Below are 15,113 nucleotides of genomic sequence, written 5' to 3'. Positions count from 1 at the left end.
GAGACGTGGAGGAGGCCGTAGGAGGGCAACAACCCAGCAGCAGGACCGCTACCTCCACCTTTGTGCAAGGAGGAGCAGGAGGAGCACTGCCAGAGCCCTGCAAAATGACCTCCAGCAGGCCACAAATGTGCATGTGTCTGCTCAAACGGTCAGAAACAGACTCCATGAGGGTGGTATGAGGGCCCGACGTCCACAGGTGGGGGTTGTGCTTACAGCCCAACACCGTGCAGGACGTTTGGCATTTGCCAGAGAACACCAAGATTGGCAAATTCGCCACTGGCGCCCTGTGCTCTTCACAGATGAAAGCAGGTTCACACTGAGCACATGTGACAGACGTGACAGAGTCTGGAGACGCCGTGGAGAACGTTCTGCTGCCTGCAACATCCTCCAGCATGACCGGTTTGGCGGTGGGTCAGTCATGGTGTGGGGTGGCATTTCTTTGGGGGGCCGCACAGCCCTCCATGTGCTCGCCAGAGGTAGCCTGACTGCCATTAGGTACCGAGATGAGATCCTCAGACCCCTTGTGAGATCATATGCTGGTGCGGTTGGCCCTGGGTTCCTCCTAATGCAAGACAATGCTAGACCTCATGTGGCTGGAGTGTGTCAGCAGTTCCTGCAAGAGGAAGGCATTGATGCTATGGACTGGCCCGCCCGTTCCCCAGACCTGAATCCAATTGAGCACATCTGGGACATCATGTCTCGCTCCATCCACCAACGCCACGTTGCACCATAGACTGTCCAGGAGTTGGCGGATGCTTTAGTCCAGGTCTGTGAGGAGATCCCTCAGGAGACCATCCGCCACCTCATCAGGAGCATGCCCAGGCGTTGTAGGGAGGTCATACAGGCACGTGGAGGCCACACACACTACTGAGCCTCATTTTGACTTGTTTTAAGGACATTACATCAAAGTTGGATCAGCCTGTAGTGTGGTTTTCCACTTTAATTTTGAGTGTGACTCCAAATCCAGACCTCCATGGGTTGATAAATTTGATTTCCATTGATAATTTTTGTGTGATTTTGTTGTCAGCACATTCAACTATGTAAAGAAAAAAGTATTTAATAAGAATATTTCATTCATTCAGATCTAGGATGTGTTATTTTAGTGTTCCCTTTATTTTTTTGAGCAGTGTATATGTGTATATACAGTTGAAGTCGGAAGTTTACATACACCTTAGCCAAATACATTTAAACTCAGTTTTTCACAATTCCTGACATTTATTCCTAGTAAAAATTCCCGGACTTAGGTCAGTTAGGATCACTACTTTATTTTAAGATTGTGAAATGTCAGAATAATAGTAGGAAGAATGATTTATTTCAGCTTTCATTTCTTTCATCACATTCCCAGTGGGTCAGAAGTTTACATACACTCAATTAGTATTTGGTAGCACTGCCTTTAAATTGTTTAACTTGGGTCAAACGTTTCGGGTAGCCTTCCACAAGCTTCCCACAATAAGTTGGGTGAATTTTGGCCCATTCCTCCTGACAGAGCTGGTGTAACTGAGTCAGGTTTGTAGGCCTCCTTGATTGCACACGCTTTTTCAGTTCTGCCCAAACATTTTCTATGGGATTGAGGTCAGGGGTTTGTGATGGCCACTCCAATACCTTGACTTTGTTGTCCTTAAGCCATTTTGCCACAACTTTGGAAGTATGCTTGTCGTCATTGTCCATTTGGAAGAACCATTTGTGTCCAAGCTTTAACTTCCTGACTGATGTCTTGATGTTGCTTCAATATACCCACATGATTTTCCTTGCCATCTATTTTGTGAAGTGCACCAGTCCCTTCTGCAGCAAAGCACCCCCACAACATGATGCTGCCACCCCTGTGCTTTACGGTTGGGATGGTGTTCTTTGACTTGCAAGCCTCCCCCTTTTTCCTCCAAACATAACGATGGTCATTATGGCCAAACAGTTCTATTTTTGTTTCATCAGACCAGAGGACGTTTCTCCAAAAAGTACGATCTTTGTCCCCATGTGCAATTGCAAACCGTAGTCTGGCTTTTTTTATGGGGGTTTTGGAGCAGTGGCTTCTTCCTTGCTGAGTGGCCTTTCAGGTTATGTTGATATAGGACTCGTTTCTCACATTGGATATAGATACTTTTGTACCCGTTTCCTCCATCTTCACAAGGTCCTTTGCTGTTGTTCTGGGATTGATTTGAACTTTTTTCACCAAAGTACGTTCATCGCTAGGAGACAGAACGTGTCTCCTTGCTGTGCGGTATGACGGCGGCATGGTCCCATGGTGTTTATACTTGCATACTATTGTTTGTACAAATGAATGTGGTACCTTCAGGCGTTTGGAAATTGCTCCCAAGGGTGAACAAGACTTGTGGAGGTCTACAATTTTTGGTTGGCTGATTTCTTTTGATTTTCCCATGATGTCAAGCAAAAAGGCACTGAGTTTGAAGGTAGGCCTTGACATACATCCACAGGTACACCTCCAATTGACTCAAATTATGTCAATTAGCCTATCAGAAGCTTCTAAAGCCATTACATAATTTTCTGGAATGTTTCAAGCTTTTTAAAGGCACAGTCAACTTAGTGTATATGAACTTCTGAATCACTGGAATTGTGATACAGTGAATTCTAAGTGAAATAATCTGTCTGTAAACAATTGTTGGAGAAATTACTTGTGTCATGCACAATGCAGATGTCCTAACCGACTTGCCAAAACTGGTTTGTTAACAAAAAAATTGTGGAGTGGTTGAAAAATGTGTTTTAATGACTCCAACCTAAGTGTATGTAAACTTCTGACTTCAACTGTATGTATGTGTGTATATAAAAACATGTACATACTTGCACTGGTAGGATACAAATAACTGGAAGTCTTGAATGAATTATAAGTGAAGCTGCTGAATGGATGAAAGGAGGCATTTTCTGTGGGGGTGATAACCTGCTCTGACAATATAAAATGGGATGATTTCAGTCTATGGTAATAATGCTGTCTCAAATTCATATCAAAACCAACCAAAGGATTTCAGCACCACATCAGCGAGAGCAATGAAAATGGAACAATACTGCATGCACCATTTTCTAATACCTCAGCAGACATATTCCTTTCTTTTTTTCCACCTTTTTGCACCCGGGAATGGTTTCCACTAGATAGCACAGCCACAAAGTCAAAATGGGCTTTTGTAAAAATTCATGAAAACAAAAATGAGCTTTTTGGTCTTTAAGGTTAGCAGTGTGTTTAAACGGATCATTAGTAGTCTTTTTACCTAAGCACAGTACTTGACTTGGGCAGGAGCTCACTGGAACTGAGTAAAGGCACCTCAGATTTTATTCTGCTAGAGTTCCTGCACCTCCTATAGAATATTATCTCAAAAGTATTGAGTTCCTGCACCTAAATATAAATGAGTACCGGCACCTATTACTGGCCTAAACATGCATTTATAGTCAGGTAAAATTCATAGCAAGCAGTGGGGAGTGGGTGGGAAAACGAAAGGGATATATGGTATATATTGACAATAATACATTTTATTTGGCAGATGCCTTTCAGGACACTCAAGGACATCTTACATAAAATCTGGTACTGTAAATTAAAACTATTTCATTTAGGTCTATGTAATGCATTTTAATTTTGCGTTATTATTTACAGGGAAAATACAATAACACAATTTTAAAAGCGATCAGCTTATTTTTAGAATAATGGCCACGTTCTGACACATGTTACTTCGCACTTATACCATGTGCAGTGAACAGTAGCTATTGCTGTGTAGGCTACACATCGTTTGCTAGCTAGACTCACAAGGCTAGCAAAAACAAGTGGCCAATTTTTTCAAGAGGCAGTGTATAGAAGATGATGTTGGAGCATGTGTCAAGTCATTTGATATCAGTGATTTTTCCATGAAGGGCCTCCAGTCCCCCTCTATATCAATCACTGATTGCATTGATCTAATCGAGGGCCTTATTGACCATTTCAGTACATTCAGAGGCAATGATCAGCACTACAATGCTGTTTTTATTCAGCACTTTTAGAAATCATGAAACACTCTTCTCCACTTCGACTCGCACTCCCTCCCTCGGCTGAGAAATTACCATCAGTCAAGTGAAATAAAATAAGTTATTTCAGTTTATGCTCTGATTTGCCTCACAGGTAATAGGCTACAACAACTGGCTCTGACATGCACTGTCAACTGTGGGACCGTATATAGACAGGTGTGTGCCTTTCCAAATCATTCCAATCAATTGAATTTACTACAGGTGGACTCCAATCAAGTTGTAGAAACATACCAAGGATGATCAATGGAAACATGATCAATACATTTTATAAGGAAAATGTTTTAATTAATCCATAGCAAAATGTAGATAAAGTCAAGGGATCTGAATACTTTCCGAATGCAATGTTCATTTCATATATGCTATCGGAGGAACAATAATTTGATTGTGGTTATGAAGGTCTTAGGTAACATTAGAATATGAAATTAAATGTATGTCAAAGAACACAATGGTATTTTCATTAGTTTATGTAATTGAAGGCTATAGGTATAAAATAAAAAACACAAAAATACCACTATTTAAGTGTGAAAATCCATTATAAAAAACACCACTACAAAGATCATTCATTATTAATTTGTTAAGGGCAGGTCTTAAGGAATGAATTTATGAATTTAAGAAAATTAATTTCAATAGAACGGAATTGCATATTTGTAGTTTATTTAGAGTGTTGCAATTGCACACAGGGAACACATGTAATCGCAGCAATTCTGCCCCCCAAAAAGTAATATTTAAAACTAGACCTCAAGGGGTCTTTTTTTGTTTTGGGACCAAATCTTTATTAATTTTTTTATTATCTTATTAAGGGAAGGGGGGGGGGGGTGGATGCACAATACACACATTTTTATAATTAAAAAAATTGCTTGCACAATAGCCAAAAATTATCCACACATTTAGTATGTAAAAAGAGGGGGAAAAAGTGAGCCTCCACCCCAACCTGCTACCCCATTACCCCAACCGCACCCATCCAGCATGTCTCCTTTCAATAACCCCCCCACCAGCAACTAGGGTGGCTTGTCAGTCCCACCTCCCCTCCCCAGAAAAACCCTCTCCATCCCACCCCTTCCTGGAGGGCTTAAAGCAAATAAATGTACAAATATGAAAATGCCAAGAGTGTGCCAAGCTGTCATCAAGGCAAATGGTGGCTACTTAGAAGAATCTCAAATATATTTTGATTTGTTTAACACTTTTTTGGTTACTACATGATTCCATATGTGTTATTTCATAGTTTTGATGTCTTCACTATTATTCTACAATGTAGAAAGTGTAAAAAGAAAGAAGAACCCTTGAATAATTAGATGTGTACAAACTTTTGACTGGTACTGTATATATACAGTATATATATATATATACATATATACACACACACACACTATCGTTCAAAAGTTTGGGGTCACTTAGAAATGTCCTTGTTTTTGAGGGAAAAGCTATTTTTTTGTCCATTAAAATAACATCAAACTGATCAGAAATACAGTGTAGACATTGTTAATGTTGTAAATAACTATTGTACCTGGAAACGGCAGATTTTTTATTAGCTACATAGGTGTACAGAGGCTCACTATCAGCAACCATCACTCCTGTTTTCCAATGGCACATTGTGTTAGCTAATCCAAGTTTATCATTTTAAAAGGCTAATTGATCATTAGAAAACCCTTTTGCAATTATGTTAGCACTGCTGACAACTGTTGTTCTGATTAAACAACCAATAAAACGGGCCTTTTAAGACTAGTTGAGTATCTGGAACATCAGAATTTCTGGGTTCGATTACAGACTCAAAATGGCCAGAAACAAATAACTTTCTTCTAAAATGCAGCAGGCTATTCTTGTTCTGAGAAATGAAGGCTATTCCATGTGAGAAATTGCCAAGAAACTGAAGATCTCGTACAACAATGTGTACTACCCCCTTCACAGAACAGAGCAAACTGTCTCTAACCAGAATAGAAAGAGGAGTGGGAGGCCACGGTGCACAACTGAGCAAGAGAACAAGTACATTAGAGTGTCTAGTTTGAGAAACAGACACCTCACAAGTCCTCAACTGGCAGCTTCATTAAATAGTACCCACAAGACACCAGTCTCAACGTCAACAGTGAAGAGGCCAGTCTTTTTATTGGCCAGTCTGAGATATGCTGAAAGGGATTTTCAATGTCAGATTTTTTTATTTCTATCCATCAACCAATAGGTTCCCTTCTTTGCGAGGCATTGGAAAACCTCCCTAATCTTTGGGGTTAAATCTGTGTTTGAAATTCACTGCTCGACTGATTGGCCTTACAGATAATTGTACGTGTGGAGTGCAGAGACTATTTTGCACACAGAGTGAGTCCATGAAACGTGACTTGTTACGCACGTTTTTACTCCTGAACTTATTTAGGCTTGCCATAACAAAGGACAAAACATTAAGCATCTCCAATCCAAAATTAAATCTAGAATCGGCTTCCTATATCGCAACAAAGCATCCGTCACTCATGCTGGCAAACATACCCTCGTAAAACTGACCATCCTACCGATCCTCGACTTCGGCGATGTCATCTATAAAATAGCCTCCAACACTCTACTCAACAAATTGGATGCAGTCTATCACAGTGCCATCCGTTTTGTCACCAAAGCCCCATACACTACCCACCACTGCGACCTGTATGCTCTCGTTGGTTGGCACTCGCTTCATACTCGTCGCCAAACCCACTGGCTACAGGTTATCTACAAGTCTCTGCTAGGTAAAGCCCCGCCTTATCTCAGCTCACTGGTCACCATAGCAGCACCCACTCGTAGCACGCGCTCCAGCAGGTATATCTCACTGGTCACCCCCAAAGCCAATTCCTCCTTTGGTCGTCTTTCCTTCCAGTTCTCTGCTGCCAATGACTGGAACGGACTGCAAAAATCTCTGATGCTGGAAACACATCTCCCTCACTAGCTTTAAGCACCAGCTGTCAGAGCAGCTCACAGATTACTGCACCTGTACATAGCCCATCTATAATTTAGCCCAAACAGCTACCTCTTCCCCTCCTGTATTTATTTATTTTGCTCCTTTGCACCCCATTATTTCTATTTCTACTTTGCACATTCTTCCACTGCAAATCTACCATTCCAGTGTTTTACTTGCTATATTGTATTTACCTCGCCACCATGGCCTTCTTTTTTGCCTTTACCTCCCTTATCTCACCTCATTTGCTCACATTGTATATAGACTTATTTTTCTACTGTATTATTGACTGTATGTTTTGTTTATTCCATGTGTACCTCTGTGTTGTTGTATGTGTCGAATTGCTATGCTTTATCTTGGCCAGGTCGCAGTTGCAAATGAGAACTTGTTCTCAACTAGCCTACCTGGTAAAAAAAAAGGTGAAATAAAAAAAATAAAACATGTTATGAACCGGTTTTGGTCAGTCACATGAATGAAACAAAACGGTATTGATTAATTAATTATGCTAAATCATGCAAATATAACTTGTCTGTGTATAGCCGAATATAAGACAACTGCTGAGATTGACATGTGTACTATGGTTCATTAAGTTGGTTGGAACCTCTCCAGTGTGCTGACGAATAAAGGATGATTCATTTAAGATTGACTTCGAGTGTCCCTGTGTAAGAATTTCCATGACATATGTTTTACCGTGCTAAATATTAAAATAAACGCTTCCAAATTAAACGAACCCCCTCCACCTCTCTGTCATGCTTTAAACTATTTATTTCTACATGGCTGCACAAACTCTCCCTGTCCATGGAGTGGATGAACATGCACAGGTAGCCTACATTGTTATTTATTTGACAATCAGATGAAAACATCATGACTGGTTGTGTTCATGCCAAATGAAAAGCTAAATCGTTTTTAAAGTTAAATTAAGTATTTATTATTAGGCCCTGCCTATAGTTTATTATGTGTAGGTCTATGTGAGTAGTATGTTAAATGCAAGAGTCATGGATTTACATAGGACTACAAGATTATTTGGTCTAAAATTCTAAATCACATTAGATAGGTTGTGGTTTGTGATCGATTACAGTAGGTAGGCTTGTATGATAATTTAATGATGGTTTGATGGTGGCTGTGGAAACAACATAGTTTCGTCATCCCACAATAAAAAAGTAATTGTTTAGCACAACCAGAGATTGTCGAATTTGGTCAACAAAAAAAAATGTTTTATTTGCTGCGTGAAGTTTATTTGATCAAATATAAGTTTCGTAATGCTGAAGTTGTTACGAGTGTACTGATATAAGTAGGACATGTGCCAGCCCGGCACCTTTGAAAGAAAAACCACTATAAGCGAGTTGTCTCGAAATGGTTATGCATATTCATTAAATGAGGCAAGTAGGGAGCATCTCTCTCCATTGAATATAGGTGTTTGACGTCAACAACCCTCGTGCTTATTACATCACTTTACATCGAATATTCAAAAACAGATTTGCAGTAATGAGATGTATCCACCAATCCAAAGAAAGGATGGGCGGGAGCTAGACAGCTTGTGGACAACGATTCCCAGTGCCAGGGCGGAGAGACTATCTTGACAGTATATCCATAATCTTTGGCACAACTTCATGACCTTAGTCAAAGGCTGTGTTCGAGAGCGTCAAAACCATGATGTATCATTGTTAAATTGTGACTGACTTACTGATCTACAAAGACTATTGAGTTGTTATTTAGGATGCACGGTGATTTGTAGATCAGTCAGTCTCGACTCGCTTTTAAAGTGGGCTGCAATGTCGAACGTAACAAAAGTCAAGGAGGGAGCTCGATTAATTTTGCCCTGGCGCCTGTGTAGGCGTGTTTTGCACCGGCTGAAAGTTGATTACTGCCTCCGGGCTTGAGTCGGGTGCCCGCTCTGTCCGACGGCGAAGTTGGCTCAAAATAAAAGTGATGTAAAAAGCACGTGTAGTAATGAGTAGGATTCTGTGTTTTCCCATGCAAAAGTGATTGCTTTTGATAAAAATGCTTTATCTGCCTTCCAATAAAACAAACATAAAACATGTATTTTATGGAAAATATATGTTGTATGTTTCTGGACGATACCGTGCTGCCTTGTTGACAACATCAACCGACCGGTGCAGATTACTGTTTGATATGAAAGGCGCTCCTCCCTACCAGGTTTCGCCAGACGACGTGACGGACACTTCAACGCGGGCCAGGGTAAATACATCTCTCAAGTATTTCAGGGTCGATTGGACAAGAGGCTGAACCCACTGTTCCACCACCCACTGTTTCAACCAACCACAGCCCCTTTCGACTAAAAAGGGACGCTGTCATTATTCTCTTCTTCCTGTTCAGTCCACTCACAACAGCAATGGCGGCTGCTGCACGGTTTCTTCTCAAAGGTGCAGTTTCGAAAGCCTCCATCGCGAATGTAAATGTCGGTGCCCAGAGCTCGTTTGGGTTCACTCTGCTGAGGTTATCCCCGAATTGCTCATCCAAAACAAAAACACAAAGAAGGAATGCTGCGCACTTCACCTACCACCCTGACCCTGTCCCCACAGAGTATGGTAAGTGAAATGCCCTTGCATTCTCAAATAATTTATCATACAGAACATCTTTGCTGAAAAGGTAAAGATCATTTGAAAATATATTAAATTTGTGGTCTGCAATGTTTTTTCTTTATGAGTTAGCTAGCTATCTAACTAACATGATAACATTAGCTAGCTGGTTAACGTTATTCCAGCTGCATTCCAGCTTTTCTTTTTCTGTTGGCAAATTGGCTGTGTTGCATGCCCAGACTTTTGTTTGGCAGATGTAGATGGCCGTCACGTGGCTCTTTCTAGGGTACCAGTGAGCATTTCTGGCAGTGGACAGCTGTTTGGAGCTGCTAGAAAGTAATTCATAATCATTTTCTTTTTTTCTTCATATGAATACATTAAGATATGAAGGGGGTACATGGATATATTCAATATAGGTGTTGATTCAACTCAGGGTTTAAACATAGTTAATTCATTTCTCGTGCTTGGAGTCTTCAGATTTGGCTAAAATCGAGTGACATTAAACACAACCTTTCTTTCCTACATGTATGATACATCTACCAACATGCACATATTACCTCGACTAACCGGTGCCCCACTCATTGACTCTGTACCGGTACCCCCTGTATATAGACTCACTGTTGTTATTTTACTGCTGCTCTTTAATTATTTGTTACTTATTTTTTACTTACATTTTTCTTAACTGCAGTGTTGGTTAAGGGCTTGTAAGTAAGCATTTCACTATAAGGTCTACTACACCTGTTGTATTCGGTGCATGTGACATAAAATGTGATTTGATACTGTTTGTTGTTATCATATACTAAGCATTTAACAATTGAATTATACATTGACATTGATCCTGTGAAATTCCTGGATATTGCTGAGACTCACTTTTTTGTGTGTGGAGACCTCAGAAGTGTATTGTAACATTTCGTATCTCCCAATGTTAGTTTTCATAGGCTCACATAAAATTAATGTATGTGATTGCAAACATCAAGATGTACTTTAATATGATTAATAAAACACAAATCGATTCTGTCATTAACAGGGTTTTTCAAGAATTACTCAAAATTGTTTTCGTTAAGTGGGGACATTTGTCGCACATCATCAGCTGATTCAGGAAAGGATTTTCTGAATGACAGTCAAGTGATAAAGACCTTGTGTGATACTGCACACAATTTAACAACAGCCAAAGTGCGGGGATTAATGTTTATCTCAAGGATTGACAGAACATTTTGGTGTCTGTTGGGGCGGTCAAGATAATTAGCCTACTTCGTGGACAACATTACATCTAGATTCCTGAGGTAAGATTATGGTTTGTGTACGTTTTGATCGTTTGTTTTCTGAGTTAAAACGGCCTGTTATTAGTTTGAGAATATAAAACAACTTGATATTTAGATGGTTAAATGTGGAAGGCCTGGTCAAGTGCACAGCCAACACTTCCCGTCCTTTCAATGTAGGTCACCCTTAAATAAAAGCATTTTTTTTTTTTTAACTAGGCAAGTCAGTTAAGAACAAATTCTTATTTACAATGACGGCCTAACAAAAGTCAAAAGGTCTCCTGCGCGGATGGGGGCTGGGATTATAATATAGGAAAAAACACACATGACAAGAAGCAGCCACAACCGTCAGTAAGACTGTCCATGATTGATTCTTTGAATGAAGAGATAAAGATAAAACGGTCCAGTGAGTTTTTTTTCTTCTGTTTTTCAGCTCGTTCCATTCGCTAGCTGCAGTGAACTGAAAAGAGCCAAAGTGCGGGAATTAATGTTGATCTCGAGGAGGGATGTGTGTGCTTTGGGGACCTTTTAGCAGAATGTGACTGGCAGAACGGGTGTTGTATGTGGAGGACTGCTGCTGCTGTAGGTATATCAGATAAGGGTGGGGAGTGAGGCATAAGAGGGTTTTATAAATAAGCAGCAACCAGTGAGTCCTGCGACAGGTATACAGAGATGAGGAGTAGAGAGGGCAGTGATGTGTCCGATAAGGAGCATTGGTGGCAAATCCGATGGCTGAATGGTAAAGAACATCTAGCCGCTCTAGAGCACCCTTACCTGCCGATCTATAAATTACGTCTCCGTAATCTAGCATGGGTAGGATGGTCATCTGAATCAGTTAGTTTGGCAGCTTGGGTGAAAGAGGAGCAATTTCGATAGAGGAAACCAAGTCTAGATTTAACCTTAGCCTACGGTTTTGGATTATCTTGGCAAAGGAGAAATGCTCTCTAACAGGGATGTAAACACATTTCTGCACAAAATTTGAGAGAACTAAGCTTTTTGTGCATATATGCATTTATTTCAACAAACACTTTACATTTTGCGTTTAGATTTTTGCTCAGTGTAGTATCTTCCTGACTGGTGGTTCTTTTTTTACATTTTAAAGAAACTAAATATGCTTCTCTACATTTCTGCTGAAGTCTGGGTAAAAGATTGAAAGGAATAGTTCCTGGATGTCACACGACTGTGTTAGCCCTCTTAGCTAAAGCCCATAGGCATGAGATGAGGAAGGTAATGTAAAGGATGACACACTGCTTGAGTACCGCTTCCCCCTAATTCAGCTTATATCGAAAGTTGAGCTCAGGACCTCTGCCTCAGACATGTCTGCCCTTACAATAAAATATACAAAACATTTGAAGTGTGGCGTCCCATCAGGCTATTAATTTTACTGCAATCAGGGTCACACAGTGTTTATTGGTAGTCTTAAACAAATCTACTTTGAAACAAAAGTATAGACCTTACACACATGGTAATGTTCTTTAAAAAATACACCTGTACCATGTCATAGATATAGAGCTGAAATGTATTCAATTTTGAGTTTGTATCCCAATATTACACTTTTATACATCACAGAAGACAGAATTATAACGAAACTGTTTGACATAGAAACATAGAAAAATGAAATTATGAAAAATATTAACATTCCACCCATGAGGGCACTAGGTAATTTTACTGCAGGAAACAGTAAGGATTCTTCAGTAAAGTCTTTGTTGCCATGCAATGAGGGATGACTCGTTTCCAGCCAAACTGAAGTATGCTGACACCTTTAGTTTTATGTCTCTGGCAAGGGCACATATTATAAGGGTAACGTGACTGACTGGGTTAAGACTTTGTTAGCCTGCGGAGCTAAGGCCTAGGCATTGGTTCTGTGACTTGCGACGCTTTCATGATGAGTAGCTTGTTAGAGACCTGAAAAGTTGCATTGTGTGGTGCACAGGAGACCTGAGTTATATCCCCATCAGTCAAACTAATACGTCTTCAGGTCAAAGGCAATAATGTTGCTCATCACATGCATGGATCACTAATCCACCTCTGTTGCAGTCTCATTGGAGTACACAGAACCTTCTGCTTCTGTTTGCCAAAGAAAGTGTTGTTGTGCAGTAGGCTTGAGTTTTTGAACCCAGTCAGTCATGTACAAAATTATTGGCACCCTTAATCAAGATGAGCCAAAAAATATTGCCTAAAATAAATAATACAAATCCTGTGTTTTATTGTATGCAAAAAAATGTGTATTTTATACTGAAACAATTGCTCAGAGAGATTTTGTTTAACAAGTGACAATATTTTTTCTAAAGATATGGGTCAAATTGTTTGCTCCCATGCTTTAAAAAAAAATGTATTTATTTTTATATATCTTTCAATACCTCACCTTGTGAGGATGATGGCATTGAGACTTTTTCTAAAATGTTTAATGAGACTGGAGAACTCCGTACATAATATTTCCAGATCCTTGATATTCTGACATGGCCATTGCAAAATGTAGATTTTTGTGGTCAATTAACAATTTCTTTGGATTTTGGGTGACTTGGTGTTATTGACTTGCTGGAAGATCCACCTCCGGCCAAGTTTCAGCCTCCTTGCAGAGGCAACCAGGTTTTTTGGCAAAAATATTAGGGTACTGGTTAAAGTTCATGATGCCGTTGACCTTAACAAGGGCCCTAGGACCAGTGGAAACAAAATAGCCCCATTTAAAATCAGATCAACCACCATACTTTACAGTAGGTATAGGGTTATTTTCTGCTTATGCATCCTTATTTTGACCCCAAACCCACCACTGGTGTGCGTGGCCAAAAAGCTCTATTTTCATATCATCCAACAAATGTAAACGCCTAGAGTTTGATAAACGGCATTGGCACTTGGATTGGAACTGATGTTATTGTCAGATGACGTGAGAAATTGTTTTGGGAGCCAAATAGCATCTCTTGTCACACTCCCTTATAACGTGTCCTGCCCATTCTGTGACCATAATGCAGAAGGCACAACCATGTTCCAGTGTGTCTTAGGTTTCAGGAATAGAGTCATAGTAGCTTATAGCCCAAGCGGTTCAAACGCTAGTCAAGTTCATGGGAAGAAAATAAATTCAACATTTTGATTTGATTTATTAGGATCCCCATTAGCCGACACCAATGGCAACAGCTAGTCTTACTGGGGTTCGACACATAACGAAAAATACTATACAATTTACATTTAAAACATTAACGTGTGTGTATCTATCTGTTACGCATACATGTCAGTACATACACAACAAGTAGGTCACATGGGGGAGAGGCGTTGTGCCGTGAGGTGTTTCTTTATTATACTTTTTTTTTAGACCAGGTTTGCTATTCACTTGTGCTATATAAGATGGGAGTTCCATGCACTCATGGCTGTGTATAATACTGTACGTTTCCTTGAATTTGTTCTGGACCTGGGCACCGCGAAAATATCCTTGGTGGCATATCTGGTGGGGTAAGTGTGTGTAAGTTGACTATGCAAACAATTTGGAATTTCCAACATAATGTTTCTTAAAGAAACAAGAAGTCAGTCTTTCCTCAACTCTTAGCCAAGCGAGACTGGTAAGCATAGTATTAATATTAGCCCTCTGACTACAATGAAGCGCAAGACGTGCCAGCTGCAGCGTAACCATTTCTTTCTTTGCAGCACTTGGCCATATGACTGGACAATAATCAAGATAAAACTAGAGCCTGCAGGAATTGCATTGTGGAGTGTGGTGTCAAAAAAAAGCAGAGCATCTCTTTATTACGAACAGACCTCTCCCCATCTTTACAACCTTTGAATCTCTGTTTTGACCATGACAGTTTACAATCGAAGGTAACACCAAGTAATTTAGTCTCCTCAACTTGTTCAACAGCCTCACCATTCATTACCAGATTCAGCTGAGGTATAGAACTTAGGGAATGATATAATGCTCTTAATTTTAGAGATGTTCAGGACCAGTTTATTTCTGGCCACCCATTCCAAAACAGACTGCAACTCTTTGTTAAGGGTTTCAGTGGCTTCATTAGCTGGGGTTGCTGATGCGTATATGGTTGAATCAGCAGCATACGTGGACACACATGCTTTGTTTAATGCCAGTGGCAGGTCATTGCTAAAAATAGAAAGGGTAGAGGGCCTCGAGTGCTGCCCTACGGAACACCACACTTTACATGTTTGACATTAGAGAAGCTTCCATTTTTTAAAAAAGCTCAAAGCCATAACATATACAGTACCATTTAAAAGTTTGGACACACCTATTCATTCAAGGGTTTTTCTTTATTTTTACTCTTTTCTACATTGTGGAATAATAGTCAAGACATCAAAACTATGAAATAACACATGGAATCATGTAGTAACTAAAAAGGTGTTAAACAAATCAAAATATATTTTATATTTGAGATTCTTCATAGTAGCCACCCTTTGCCTTGCCAG

At 40.0% G+C, this 15,113-nt stretch overlaps 1 protein-coding gene across 2 annotated transcripts in view; it reads left to right on the top strand.

Moving 5' to 3' along the window:
• The first annotated feature begins 9,231 nt into the window (after positions 1–9,231).
• Positions 9,232–15,113, top strand: part of LOC120048269 (2-oxoisovalerate dehydrogenase subunit beta, mitochondrial-like) — an 84,068-nt gene continuing 78,186 nt past the window's right edge. For both annotated transcript variants that reach the window (XR_005476998.1, XM_038994112.1), the window contains exon 1: positions 9,232–9,459. Coding sequence is in view for 1 of the 2 variants with exons in the window: in XM_038994112.1 (XP_038850040.1) it covers positions 9,264–9,459 (196 nt within the window). In the remaining variant the exon portion in view is untranslated. The remainder of the gene's footprint in view (positions 9,460–15,113) is intronic.

Source organism: Salvelinus namaycush, chromosome 5, assembly GCF_016432855.1.
Source record: "Salvelinus namaycush isolate Seneca chromosome 5, SaNama_1.0, whole genome shotgun sequence".
In the NCBI taxonomy this organism is placed as follows: domain Eukaryota; kingdom Metazoa; phylum Chordata; class Actinopteri; order Salmoniformes; family Salmonidae; genus Salvelinus; species Salvelinus namaycush.
The sequence above is the reverse complement of the archived record's forward strand: the minus strand, read 5'-3'. Positions and strand labels throughout refer to the sequence as shown.